The 15751-nt window shown below is 37.0% G+C and overlaps 1 protein-coding gene across 1 annotated transcript in view; it reads right to left on the reverse strand.

The window, feature by feature from the left end:
* Positions 1–15751, reverse strand: part of nbas (NBAS subunit of NRZ tethering complex) — a 130988-nt gene that overhangs the window by 68010 nt on the left and 47227 nt on the right. The window contains exons 31-38 of the mRNA XM_042777908.1: positions 14815–14927; positions 10695–10808; positions 7879–7992; positions 6180–6337; positions 5412–5483; positions 3103–3273; positions 2470–2583; positions 1707–1830 (exon numbers count right to left, since the gene is read on the reverse strand). Of these exons, the coding sequence (XP_042633842.1) occupies positions 1707–1830; positions 2470–2583; positions 3103–3273; positions 5412–5483; positions 6180–6337; positions 7879–7992; positions 10695–10808; positions 14815–14927 (980 nt within the window). The remainder of the gene's footprint in view (positions 1–1706; positions 1831–2469; positions 2584–3102; positions 3274–5411; positions 5484–6179; positions 6338–7878; positions 7993–10694; positions 10809–14814; positions 14928–15751) is intronic.

A 15751-nucleotide genomic window follows, 5' to 3' on the forward strand; every position in this document is an offset into this window, starting at 1 on the left:
TGGCACTGCTGAGGTGATATGAAGCCCAGGTTTCTTTGACAGTGGCCGATATATATCGTGCACCCCTACTCATAAGGCTGCGGTTCTCTCGGTTGGTTGCGCATCTTTTTCTTCCACACTTTTTCCTTCCGCTCAACTTTCTGTTAACATGCTTGGATACAGCACTTTGTGAACAGCCAGCTTCTTTGGCAATGAATGTTTGCGGCTTACCCTCTTTGTGAAGGGGTGTCAATGATTGTCTTCTGGACAACTGTCAGATCAGCAATCTTCCCCATGATTGTGTAGCCTAGTGAACCAAACTGAGAGACCATCTTGAAGGCTCAGGAAATCTTTGCAGGTGTTTTGAGTTGATTAGCTGATTGGCATGTCACCATTATTCTAATTTGCTGAGATAGTGTTTTTGTTGGTTTTTGTTAAATGTGAGCCAAAATCATCACAATTAAAAGAACCAAAAGACTTAAACTACTTCAGTCTGTGTGCACTAAATTTATTTAATACACAAGTTTATCAATTTAAGTTGAATTACTGAAATAAATGAACTTTTCCACGACATTTTAATTTATTGAGATGCACCTGTATAATATATATATATATATATATATATATATATATATATATATATATATATATATATATATATATATATATATATACACACACACACACACACAATTTATTTAATAATGTATTTAAATAATTATAAATATAATTTAATTTATAAAGAAAATGAAATTTAATTTAGAGATCATTTTATCCAGCATAAATCAACAAATATTTCTATTTATTAATATTTGTTTTATTTTTAATATACAAATATTTAAGTATGTAAAATATATATTTGTTTGATTGATTGATACATTTATGCCATCCTGCAAGCATAACATAGTTTATTTTATTTATAAAAATAGTACTGTTGCATAGTCAGAAGCGTGATGACCATATCAGCAGCGGGAAGCATCCTTAATTCATAACCTTTAAGCGTTTCACAAATAAGCACAGAGATTAGAGAGGACATGAGTGCAATACCTAAACAAGAGCAAAGAACCATGACTGTTCTTATAGGAGGAAGTGTATTCAGCATACGTTTTAATGTGCAGGTCATTAATTTAGCGTTATCAGCCCGACACAAGCACTTTCCTTTCATCTCACGTTCTCCCACACGAAGGTGACTTTATGCCTGCCGTGCGTAACTGAACGGCAGTGACACTGAAGGAATTAAAAGAGAGATAAAAAAGGAAGAGGTAAAGGGAGAATTGCTATTTGCATTCTTCCACCAAAGTTCCTGCACCCCTCCCATCACTCTGCATTGATTTTCTCATTCGCCTCATCCATCTTGACGCAAAAGGCCTTGATATTTTGACTAGCCGCTATCTCTCTTGTATCGGGAGGGTGCGCATTATTTACTGCTGTCTGCTTGTGGTGAGTACACATTAATTAATCAATATGATGCTATTCTTCCAGACATGTAGCCAGCTAGTGGTGATACATCAGGGAGACACGAGGCCAAGCGGAGGAACCACTGCTACCTGAGAATCTGCCCCGGGGCAAAAGATTACAGTATTCCTAGCAAGGACACTGCAGCTAACAAGAGGGTGATGAGAGACTGATGGCAGATGCTTAAATGGGTCGGGTGAGGTCACTAGTCACCGTGATTAGAGTTGATTTTTAAATGCAAATATTTGTATACTGCATATGAGGAGCACTACCTTCAGTTGCAGGAAAGAGATTCTGTCCCTCGCTGTTGGTTTCAGCCAGTTTGCCTGTCCGTAGTAAAACTTCAGCAAAGTCTTCTTGAGGGGTGTAGTTGTATGAGGAATACACATCCTCGGACTGAAAAATTAATAGAGAACAGGGAATATTACACTTTGGATTTGGCTTATTTATTCTGACATTTTTTGCATAACGCTTTGAAATTCCACCTAAAATTTGTATTACATGACAGAAGCCAATACCTGTCAACTGAATTTTAAATTTAACAAAGTTGAATGTTATATTTATACTTTATCACCTAGTCATCACCTGTATAATTAGCCTGGAAGCAGCTGTTACACTGATACAGAAGACTTTTGTTTTGTATTATTGTGACCAAATATAATCTACAATCAAATTTTTGGGGTCTGTAGGACATTTAAGCTTTTAAATTCTGCTTTTAGGAAGTAGAAGTAGAACTTGTGCATGCACATTCCTGAAATGTGAGGGAAACAGCGACCAAAACCTCAACCGTAAATCCTGGTAACACTAGGGAACAATAAGAACTAGGGAAGTCAAAAAGCAAAATGATACCATACAAGCAAACATAAATGTGGTCTACAAGATTTATTATGCTATATCCCAAGTCTTCTGAAACCATATGACAACTACATGTAAAGAATAGTTTGTTGCTATTCACTGAAAGAGGAAAAAATAAAGCTGTAGGAGAAAAACACAAACAGATGAGAGCCAGAAGGATGGAGATATAGTGAAATTTACCGTATTGACGTATGGATCATTGAACAGCTCCTCATAGAAAGGACTGCACCCCTGCTTTTCCAGATCTGCGTTCTGATTGGCTGAACCAGTATGGCTTCTTTCCACAGCTTGTCCCTGAGAGGAGATAAACGTTCATTAAACATTCATAGAATATTCATAAAACATTCACAGACATGCATGCAGGAGACATTAATGTTTCAGCCACGCACAAAAACGTTCATAAGGCGCCAGAGCCTTCTGCCAAGGACAGGAGGAGTTTTTGATTCTGGCCTTGAGAGACAGTCACCATGGAAGGGCATTAGAAATGCACAAGCTTCAGCTTGTCATCGACTATTTCACAGGAAGAACTTGGGTGAATTTCACAGAAACAGGAACTCAAAAAAAACAAACTGCTTCACAAAGAGACACGCAGATGTCTGCCGGGGAGAAGTTTGTTCAGTCATGCCAGGTTTTATTGGCCTAACAAAATCTGCCCAAAAAAATGTGCAGACGAGTCTCACTCTTCAGGTTTGTCCAACCTGTTCCTGGCGACCGTGTTTTGAAGAGGAGTGATGCATAATGGAGCGAGGCACGCAGTTACACTTCAGAGAGCGGCGAACAAAACCTTTCAGGCTGAATTTAAATGTGACTTACGTGCAGTGGGCGAAGTACGCTGAGGGACTCCCTCCACCAATGGGAGTCGCTGACGGCGGTCAGCACGGCTCTGGTGGTCATGGTGGTGTTGGTCAGGACCTCTAGAGTGCGGGCTGTGGTTCTGTGCAGCAGGTCTGTGGGGTTAATTGATCCAGGAACAGCAGCTCCGGTCTGATATGGGCAGCCAAGAAAGGTTACACATGAGCCATATTGATCAAATTACAGCAGTTCTAGCTGAACTACAGTAAACAACATGTATACAGTAGGATTTGTTTTCTTTCTACAGACACTGTTTGATTTTCTCACTAGGGGTTTTAAGACAGTATCTTTTTGTAAAACAAAAGAAGCTTTTGCGAAAGGTGTATTATGTTGTATTATTGTGTGTGTGTGTTTTTTATGCAGAAACTGCAACAGAACAAGTTCATATTAATGCCACATATCAGCAAATACAATTTCATACATCAGGAATTCAAACTGAATGTAAATATAAAAGTATTATACTGTATATTTATTTACAAATTAATTTAATTAGATTTAATTCTGCTTAATTTATTTTATTGCGCTTCATTTGTTATTTATTCATACATTAATTATACTCAGGACAATACACAGTGCAAGCAAATAGGGTCAATTTTGATTTCATGTTTGTGTTTGATTAATTTTAAGGCTAGAACAGTCAACAAGGCTACAAGTCAGGCTTTGAGATCTGACATAGATCTAACAATGGTTTGTGTCAGAAGTGAACTTCTAAACACACCAAAATCAACATGGGAAGTCTTTATTCTCTGCTGTTTATGCACAGACAAGTCCAATCATGCAAACTTGGGTAAAATGGTAATTGCAAAAATGGCTTAAAGTGTTGATCTACAAATGTGTTGGTCTAAATGTGATTAATAAATCATTCATCAGAGGCTGTAAATGTTATCAAGACGCAATTAGGTGACAAGTATGCTAATTTAATTAAGGCAAGTGTTACCCCAGACACAAAGAAACTGGAGGAAATCTCAGGAGGGACAGAAATTTCAATTTAATCCTATAAAACAAACAAAAGCACTACTATAGTCATCACATCGAGCTAAACTCGACATGCATTATAAATGAAGGTATAGGCACAGAAAAGTAAATTGACTCCTGAGCGAGAAAGCTCTTCGCCATCAGTGGAGCAAATCACCGCCTGCTCACTGTAGCAACATGACAAAAACTGAAGCGAATGTGGATATTTACATGTTACCGCGATGCTAGGTGAACTTTTCAAAAAATTTCAGAAACACTATTACTGTGTACAAAGCCAAACCACGTATTTGACCTCATCAATACTTCATTCAGTTTTAAATGCACATTTAGCAGATGCACAACGCACACACATTTATGCAAATGTATTTTTGTGCACATTAATTTTTAAACATGTCTATGGTGTCTTTTCTCATGGTGAGGTGAAAACAGTGCTTGCTATGTGTAACATAGCTGAGCTCTAAAGCTATATTTTCACAGTATGAAAAATGCAGAGGGAGTCTGTTACTGAGGCATAGAACTCAGAGTTCAGTCAAAGATTGTGCTTTAAAGCCCACTATAATGTAATGATCCAGGAGAAGATTTTACTATTTTATAGCCATGAATGAAACATTGGTGCACATGTAAAAATGTATAAAGAAAGCTTACAGACAGTATGAACCCCAAATTGACCCTTTTTACTTTCTTATTGCAGGTTCGTGGTCCTATTGTGAACGATGCATCGATGTTATTATAAATAATAAAAAAAAAGTTTCTAATCTTGAACATTATTAAATTTATAATGATTAAATAAATATATATATATATATATATAAATATATTATAATAATAATTCATGTTTATTTGTGTTATATATATATATATATATATATACATATATATATATATATATATATATTTATATATATATATATATATATATATATATATTTTTAAATTTTTTTTTTTTTTTTTGGCGCATTTATACTTTGGAATTCATTAGCCACACCATTAAACCATTAAAATTAACTAGTAAAGGAAAAATGTGTTTAAATCAGTGAAAATAAATATATTAATGTATTATACTTTTTTTCATTTAAATTATAACCCAAAATGTTGAAAAGCAAAATCCCATGGACACAACCTGTGCACATACAAGCTTTTCAGAAAAAGTAACAAAAACTTGTTGTAAAGAAGTCATACACAATATTCTAACTGGATAATTAGCAAAGATTTATTGCCAAAAAAATTTGCTCTTCAAAGTGTCACTCTGAAATAAAGATCTCTGACATGATGTATGCAGAAGCGCTGTTCTTTACCTCGGACAGCTCGCTGCCTGTTCTCCGGGCTTGAGAGGGATCAATCTTGTAATTTACAGCTTGGTACAGAACCTAAGACAAGAGAGGAGAGCGAAGCATTGACTTTTTCATTCCTGCCCTTCAGCACAATACCTTTTCTCTCTTCAGTTTTCTTTGCTCTTAAATGTTTAATCGTTCTGGCAGTATTTATACTTGACATGGCAGTAAAACTTATTTAAATTACTATTCCATCCCTCAATATATTTTCTTTTGAGTGTTTCAATGTGGCAACTATCTTGGTATACATAAATCTACTTTAGGTCTGTCCTGAAAGCAGCCTGACACCAAAGCAGTCAACACAGAGGGAGATAGAGGCGACTTGAGCTGGAAGGAGGGCTTAGGGGGTAATAGTGTGTGGGTTGGAGGCGATTTCTAAAACTTAAAAGCTCCATTTTAAGTCTGTCTATGCATAATGTGTCCAACACAACATATGCCTATACACAGAAACTAGGGAAGAAAGGAGCAGAAAACTTGGCAAATATTCTATAGAAGAACTATTCAAAGCATTCCAGCTATACATATATGAGGCATTCTGGGGTTTTAAACTATGACTGCTGTGGAGATCAGGAGTAAGCTTTTAACTTTAAGTATCAATAACTGGTTATTAATAACTGGAAATATTGCATGTAAGCCTACATGTAAAACACTACATGGACACTAGCAAGCATCTCTCTCTACAGATATATAAAATTGTTAGAGGGACAATACATCTAAGTGACAAAAATGCACCTGTGTTTGAAGGGAACTGGAAGTCGCTAACAGATTCTGGATGCTGCTGGGAGGACAGTGTGTGAGCGCGAACGCCATCAGCTTCTGACGGGCAGAAAGCTGGGAGTATGCCTCACACTGACCCAGCTGAGCGCACACATCCCAACCATCACTATAGCCTAGAGTAAGAAAAAAAGAAAGAAAGAAAGAAAACCTTTATGGAAAGCAGTCATATACAAGAGACAGGAGATTTCAAACTGACTTTGAAGGAGGAGGTCAGGCATTTCTTATCTGTCAAAATGTAAAACTGTCAAAGAGAGCACTTAGCAACCAATGTTTTCAGGGCCTGAGTGCTTTTAAATTCCAGTTTAATTCATGAATATTTAATTGCAATTTGATTTTGATTTTAAGGAAGAAGAATGAAAATGGAAGAAAGTAGCTGCTATACAAATAATTTTCAACTAGAAAACAAAGGTCTGTCAATCAATGCTGGTTTGAAAAAAACCTAGACTAAAAGTTTGAAAAGTCTATAATTAGACAGAATGTCAAGTGTATATTCAACAACAGAAAGAATGACAGACAGAATGACAAAACAATTGAAAAATTAAAAGAACAAGGAAAGATACAGACTGAAAGAGAGATAGATAGAACTACAGAATGATAGAACAATAGAACGATCAATATAATGATGAAGAATGAGAGACAGACAGATAGACAGAGATATAGATAGACAGACATTGACCATAAATTTATGAATTGAATGATGGATAGATTGACAGAATGACAGATAGATAGAATGATAGACAGAATGAACAATAGAACAACAGACAGATAGACAGACAGAAAGACAGATAGACAGACAGAAAGACAGATAGACCTGCCCAGTAACAACAAAAACAGCAAACCCCATAATCCCTTGCTTCAGCACCAGCCATTGTAGCGCTGCGTTTCAGCTAGCATAGTTTCAAGAATCTGTTGCAGTTTTATTCTTGTTTTTCCATCCGTGGCTCTTATTTCCTCGTGTATTCGCTAAATCTTTCTAATCTCTAGCACTCTCCCTCTCTTCCTCATTCTCCATGAGTGACTGAATAATTACACAGTGAAGCAGGAGAGAGGCTAACCCATTTTCCACACTGATGTTTGTGAGGCTGTGAGACTGCTGCCGATAGCAATCAGAGATTAGCGCATCTTCTGTTCTGAAGCCTGCATTAATCTACCCCAGCCTGAAGCATATACACACACGCACATGCACACAACACCAATCTCTTTCCAATATCTGATGGCGCATTGAGTGAAAAGCACCACACAAGCGCACACACATAAAACACCTTTGAGCTCCGACTAGAGATGCATCTGACTGGAATGATAAAAATGGCCCTGCTGATCACATTCAAAACATTTTGTTATTCAAACTTCACTTAGGAAAACACCAGAAGCCTGCAAGCAGATTCTGATGCTGTAGGGTTGATACACCTTTGAATAATTAATTTCAATGTCTCTTTAATGGTTTGTGGATAATGATTTAAATCATTTTAAAGAGACTGCAGTCACAAAGAGCAAATTGTAGCCAAACTAGCAAATGAAATAGCTTTTCTAAGTCTGCTGATCACACAAAACTGTTCAGATTCAAGATTTTAAAGAAAACAACAGTCTGATCCCTGAAAATCTGCAGTGCATTTCTGATTTGGATTAAAAAACAAAGTAGGCTGTTCCAGCTTACCTGCGGCCATCAGATCCTGGCAGTGGATGTAGGAGGCCTTGAAGTCCTGACAGCGAAGAGCCTGTTCTGCAAGCAGCGTGAGCACCTGACCCTTCCTCTTGGCCTCATCATCACCTAAACCAACACCAAAACCATCACACAACTATGAGACATGACAAATTCTGGAACATTTAAAGGAACATTTTCACTCGAGAAAGCAATATTTTGGATATTATATGGACAGTTTGATGTTAAACGCCTTGATTTAATTTGTTCATTACCAACACACAGCTTTTCACCTCACAAGACATTAACTGATGCACTGGAGTGGATGTTTTAATTGGCTGTTTGGACTCTCATTCTGATGCCACCCATTCACTGCAGTGGATCCATTAGTGAGCAAGTGATGTAATGCTAAATTTATACATCTGCATCTTGCATAGACAGGGGGTGAGCAGATTTTCGCCAAATTTTCAATTTCGGGACGAACTATTCCTTTAAACCCATCTATTATTATCATCAGCAGCAGCACATTTAATTTCAGTTCAGATGAATTTATAGAAATCGTCACTCATTTCAAAGTTCACTCTCAAACTCCTCAATGTTCTGTCAGGATCTGATCACTATCCTATATGAAGAAATATGCCATAAAACATCGCTTTACTACTCAAAAGTAAATTAATTTCCGTTCAGATGATTTTCTGATAAATTCCTGGATGGCTGCTTCGATGTACAAATATCACAATCACATCTCAGAGAATGCCCTCTTATACGGCTCTGATCTCAGTCCAAAATAAGAAAATAAAAAAAGACCATGAAGCCTGATGAAAACAGTAATAGGGGTTGTCTTTTTCATTAAAGTATGTGTCGAGCATCAAAGGCGAGACAGGCAATAATACGAGAGGAGGCAGGAGAGTGAGCATGCACATGTGCTTGAACACCTGCGATCCCATTGATAAGATTATTCGCCAGTAAAATCAAAAGGGTCGATACTATGGGAAGTGGGCTTATTCCAAACTGATTTATGTGTGATATGGAAGTCTTGATATGTCAGGAGTATTCATAGCTTTCCGTTTCTCCTCATTTCACCTTTCTCCAATGCCAGTGCAGATACAGGCACAGGTGCGCTGACACACACGCACAAACAAAACAGCCCTACGGCCATTAGTCAGGGGCAATACATCAAACACTAGCACGGCAAACATCTACTCACTTCATAGAGAGTTAATCAAGTCCACTATATACGACAAGAAGAGCTTCTGATGTCCTGCATGCTGATCTGCCTGACATCCACAGAAGAGAACAGAGTCCGAGCTCTGGGATAACCTCAATTACCCCTGCAACCAACACAAGAACTGATCACCTGACGACTGACATCCATGCTGGCTCACAAAATCAGTGGCCGAAAGCGATTTGAAAGAACGTTCAACTATACTTCAACAAATGGGGAGCACTCTGGTGTCCCTAGACTTTTTCAGAGGCACCAACTCCATGCTCCATGAGAATTAACTAGATATGTTAGATAATGCTACATAAAAAGCTAAAATGAAAAAAGTTCGAATTAAAAAGTTCGAATAAATGTATCGCCTGTTAAAATGCTATTTTGGGCTGTATATCACTTCTGATATATTCAACAATTAAACTACAACAATGTTGTGATTTGGTGATTTGATAGTTAATATAATAATATAACCTGTAATATAATAAGTAATGTAATATTTGGCTGTATCCCCTGTTCAAAAAGTTGAAAACATTGCTTTAATGTTTTTGAAAGAAGTTTCTTATGCTTACCCCCAGGGTGCATTTATTTGACCAAAAACACAGTAATATTGTAATCTTTTTATTCTTTGATTAACAGAATGTTTAAAATAACAGCATTTATTTGAAGCAGAAATCTAAACTAAATATTATATGAACTAAAGTTGATCAATATGTCTGAAGTTTAAGCACCCCCTTTCACTGACCATTTAAAAAAAAAAAAAAATTAATTAAATAAAACAAAATAAAAAAATCTCCAGGACCTATTTTGTACCCTATTCGTGAAAAATGGCTAATTTCCACCAGGGTTGCATTTTGTGCCAAACAGTGCAGGACCAAACAGTGCAGACCAATTATCTGCAGCCGACAACACAGCATGTATGTACAAATATAACTTGGATATTTTTGATCTACACAATCACCCTTACAAAAGTGCACAATCGATTTACTTCAGACAGAAAGAAAGAGAGAGAAAGCTAAAGACCAATCGTTATACAATCCTTTCACTTTACTGACATCATGCTGATTCATGGAACTAACTGATCATGTTGATTCATGAGATCACATCTCTGACGCACATCTTTTTGGGCTGTCTGATGCAATATTAATCTGTAACCCCAGAGCAAAGCATACTTCAATGAAATGTCTACTTATTCATTCAATTGCTCACTCATGCACATTCATCTATTTATTCAACAGTAGACACATCACTCCTGACTCTGCAAAAACAGATTAAATGCACACTGGAAAGCTTACAAATTAGCACTGTGTAATCTATGAAAAGTAGGCACTGTACTGCACTGCCTTCATCTACGACTGTCTTGTCATTTTGGAATGGCATGAAAATGTTTAGAACTTTCGAGGACTGCATTGACTAATGACTAAAACAAAGCCCTGGCTGAAGCGATGCCAAGAACTGATGTGGGTATTTTTTATCGTAACTGCTGTGGCAGGCTGTCTTTGACAGTGTTGATGAATCTTTGTAGCTGGAAATACTTCAGTTTAAGCGTTTTTCTGCAACGGACATACATAAACAGACCATTAGCCTGATGCTGAGGGAAGTTTTCATTCGATTTTACCTGCAACGCGTAGCAGTCTGGCCAGGCTGAGGAGGAGAGTTGACTGTCTATACGCAGTAGGACACTGAGAGATGCACTCCTTTATCAATGATAGACGATCCGTCCGCAGACGCACTGCAGAGAGAAAGAGGAAATGAGAGAAAATAACAAAACAAAGAGCAAAAGTTAAGACCTAGCAGAAATGCAGTATGTACAGTCTAGAATAACCAAAATCTGAAGCATTCAATCACCGTTTCATACAAGCTGTGCTGCCCGCTAATTTTGGACAATTGTGCAGAATTTGTCACATGACCATATATTTAAACAAAACCACATTGAATGACAGTTGGAGATTGTTCACTTTAGATCGTGAGATTTAACGCTAAGATTGATTTTACTAGATGTCTCTACGTTGAGCTAATGTCTTTTGTAACCTCTATAGAATATCTGGCAAACAACATTATTTTTAGCATTGCCACATATTTAGACAGACATATACATATGTAACTGCCTGCGACATATCTATGAAAAAGTTTTTTTGAGATATATACTGAGATTGAGATATATACAGTATATATACACCGTATTAGGGCTGGGCGATATATCTAACGATATAATCATGCGCATCTAGTCAGTAAATCTGGTTCCCTGATTACCGCTAAATCGCCATCACCTGCTTTCAAATGGACCGGCATTTAATAGACAGAGACGTAGATCACTGACAAGCTACGCAATATCGCGTTCATTATCGAAGGCGATACATCTGCGATAATGAACGCGATATTGCGTAGCTTGTCAGTGATCTACGGCTCTGTCTATTAAATTCCGGTCCATTTGAAAGCAGGTGATGGCGATTTAGCAGTAATCATGGAACCACATTTACTGACTAGATGCGCATGATCATATCGTTAGATATATCGCCCAGCCCTACACCGTATACTGCCATTCAGAAGTCTGTGGTCAGTTTGAAAAAAAGTAGAAACAGTATAATATGTGACAGTCACCCATAACAAAATGATATCCTGTTTTTGGTTATTTTTTTCTTGTCAATGTAAAGCACAATTTTTTTTTTAAAGATCAGCCATAAATGATGAAATGAAACTTTTTTTCCACAAAATGATATTTGTGGGGCAATGTGCTTCAGAAACTTTGGGGTAAGTTGTGGGGTGTCTGTGGATCGTAACCTCTGCATACTAATGTAGGGAATATTATTACAAATAATACTACAATCAAAAAAATTTGAAAAACTGATTGTAAAATTAATGAGTAATTAAAATATTAAAGTGCATATTAAAATATTATTATAATTAAAATATTATATTTAAAAATATATTAAAATATTATTTTAAACATTAATTAAAAAAAAACCTAAAAATTTTATGAAAATGTGGATGATATACAGCAAATTAAATCTTGGGAATGGCTATATAATACATCAGTATTCTTTTTCTCTAATTTTTTCCCGATAATTTTATTTGACATTAATCCTTAATATTGGGCAAATTTTGTCACTGGACCAAATTTTAATTTTTTCATTTTATAGATGCTTTCGTTTAATTTCACTTGATAGCACACATCATAGTTAAAAAGTGGCACAGCTCACCCCACTCTCCCCATACCACAATATCACTCTTTTACTTGACCTTCCATTTCCTCTATGCCAAAAGAAACAGATTTTTCTTCTTTTCTTTTTTTTTCTTTATTTATTGCTGCATAATAAACAATGCCTTGCATACTTTTATGCCGTATACAGTCCATACTGTGCAGTAAGCATTAGCTAGTATTCCATTTAAAAGATCTAAACTAAAGAAAATTAATGAAAAACACCAAATTCACTGCATGTGTTCCCCCCACTTCCTGTCATAACAGGCAAGTACTTGTGATGTGTGGTAATTGGATGGACACAAAGCATGTCTCAGCTGTCTGACTGAGCACAGTTTAAAATATTGAGCTGGAAGTGGTCTGTGCTGGAGGTCACGCTGGTCTGAAGCAGGCAGGGGGCAGAGTGGGCCACGAGTTACAGGCCTGCGGGGGGGCAGACAGCTCCATCTTCTGAGGAGACACCGCGGGGGCAGCACCTAAACTGCACACAGACCAGCCAACCATCAGCAGCACCTGCCAAAGCCATTAACCTGCTTCCAAAAACAGCCACGCATTTGTGTGTGCGGCGCCAAGAGGTTTGTATTTACTTGAACGTGAGCAACAATGATTACAGTTTAGCTTTTGCTTCTTTATCGCTCACTCTTTTACTTGTAAAGTTGAAAAGTGCAGATTTAAATGAATTGTCCTAAGAAGACTAAATTAAGCAGCAAGTCTTTGAGGCAGGCTACAGCTCTGCGTTGGCTGACAGTTGAGTCTATAACTTTGCCTGCTAGGAAAAAGTCTGGAGCGCATGGACAGCCGCGGGGTCACTCAGGTCATGAGGGGCAAGTGAGCTCAAGGAGAGTTTCCACTTGATGTATTCAGACTTCCTTCTTAAGTTAAGGAAGGAGAGTTGAGTTGCTCCTGGTCTTGCCATGACTACATAATACAGTTTCTTCAATTCTTCAAAAGGACACTAGAAGAAGCACACATGAGGCTAAAGAGGCCTTCCTTATTTTAGAAATACAGTATGTGTGCTTTTACTTCACATTTCACTTGTGTTGTATTATCAATGATATCTTGATTTTGTCTCCTCACAAATATGCTTCACTGACAACAACAGATTAACAATAGATGACTGGCTGCTTTAAATCTCCAGATTCAACATTAACATTGGTTTTTCCGGATATCTCTTTTGTAACCTTAACAGAGTGTCGAGCAGAAAACTGAAAATGGAAATGAGTGAGAAAAGCTCTTGAGTGTGTCAGTAATACCATAAAAATGCAAGTCTTAATTAAGAGGCGTCCACACAGGACATGTTCTTGTGTTAAAACAGCTAGGCTGAGCACAACAGAACTGCTTTTAACTAGAAATGTACTGTATGACTCTGAAGGGAAAAAACTGCAAGGCTAGATATGTTCATTATATGTGTATATAGACCAACAATGTACTACAAAGTTGTAACAAATCATTAACACACTCTTCAATTTTCACAGCATGAACCAGGGAGAATCACTCCACTTCCTCTTGCCGCGAAAGGGAAAAAAAACAAAACAAAAAAAGGTGAGGTCACTTTTTCACAATCTGTATGCGATAATGCTCAAAAAGGTTGACCCAAGTGGCATTCGCGCATAAAGTTGTTCTTGTAAAAAATAAATGCATATTGCTCTTAATTGCTTTTCACTGCAGAATTGGAGCATAACATTTTTTTAAAATGTACATTTAATAACTGTATGTTACTAATGGCAACAACAACGGCTGTTTGGTCAAATAATAGGGAAAGGTACTATTTTGAGCCATTTCAGAGGAAAACCATAAAAACTAACTTAGTTGGGGATATTTTAGATTTTTTAATGTCTTCTGCATATCAAGGCTGCATTTATTTGATCAAAAATACAGAATGAACAGTAACAATGAAATTTTATTCAAATTTCAAATATCTGTTCTCTATTTTTAATAAATTTTTAAATGTAATTTAATGCTGTGAAGGCAAAGTTGAATTTTCAGCATCATTACTCCAGTCTTCAGTTGTCACATGATCCTTCAGAAATCATTTTAATATACCGATTTGGTGCAAAAGAAACATTTCTACTCAGTGTTAAAACTGTTGTGCTGCTTAATATTTTTTTTTGTGGAAACTACGATCATACTTTTTCAGGATTCTTGTATAAATAGAAAGAGAACAGCATTTATCTGAAATAGAAACTTTCTGTCACTTTCGATCAATTTAATACATCCTTGCTGAAAAAAATAATAACTGTAGAATAAAAAATGTACTAAGATTCCAACCTTTTGAACATTTGTGCATTTTAAATAGCATAGATATTTTTGATACATCATCCAGCCCTGGTTTTAACATTTTACTTTTGTCTGTTTTTATGAGCATTTTTCCTCAAATCAAACAGGAAAAGCAAACACGAACAGACACAAACAGGTACATCAGGGGCTTATTTTCCAATGGTCGATCTAGTCGATTTAGTCGGATTGAGCACCAATCTCCTAAAGGAAATGGAAGGAGAACATATTTTCGAACAGTAGTAATAGCTTAGTGCTGCATTACCTTGTAAGGGAAGAACCTTCACGCCAAACTGCTCCAGTCGAGAGAGGGCGCTGATGAGATCCATTTCCTCTTGGACAAGAGAAGGACAATCCGTGATCAACAGCAGACACGACCTAATGGACACACCAATTATTACACAGAATATTCAAAATATGACATTTAAGGGACAGTTCTGTTCAACAAAAGAAAGAACACATATTGGTCTGGAACGACATGAGGATGAATACATGATGGCAGAATTTTATTTATTTATTTATTTATTTTTTTGATTGAACTGTTCCTTTAAAGAGAAAACAGAAAAACCAGCAGCCATTCCTTCAAACGAGTTTTGATTCTTCTTATTTCTTAATTACAGACTGAGACGCTGACATCATGTTGCTTTCATACCCTTATCAGAGCCTTGCAGAGGCCTGCGTCTGCTCCACATCTGTGCTGCTATAAATGTGCTTCATAGGACAACGGGGGACAGACCAAAAAACAAATAAAAGCACAGATCCGGGGCCAGCTCTGCTGTCACTTTCCAATATAGTTTGGCCAAGACAGCTGGACCTAGGGAAGCTAGCGGTGCACTTTTGAGCCAAGCCAGTAGCAACAGAGAAAGCAGAGCAGAAATAATAATTCAATTTAAGAGCTTGAGGAAAAAACAACAACGACACCAAAATGCAGCAGTATTTTTCGAGTAGTTTCCTCTACAATCTGTGAGTTTTACATGGTAGTTAGTTATTTTCAGTGACAGCACAATCCAGAAGACTGTTTCCAGCTCCGCTTCACATAAGATTTACTGTGGGTCGTACAACTACAGGCCAATATAGAAAAAATTATACTACCCTTCAAACAGTTTAAGGCGCTTACACAGCAGTTTTCTACAAATACAGTTCACAACGTATTAATCATAGTGGTGTGGCTTGGTCATCTGGGGTGAGCAACCACAAAGGTG

This window comes from Cyprinus carpio, chromosome A20 (assembly GCF_018340385.1).
Source record: "Cyprinus carpio isolate SPL01 chromosome A20, ASM1834038v1, whole genome shotgun sequence".
Classification (NCBI taxonomy): domain Eukaryota; kingdom Metazoa; phylum Chordata; class Actinopteri; order Cypriniformes; family Cyprinidae; genus Cyprinus; species Cyprinus carpio.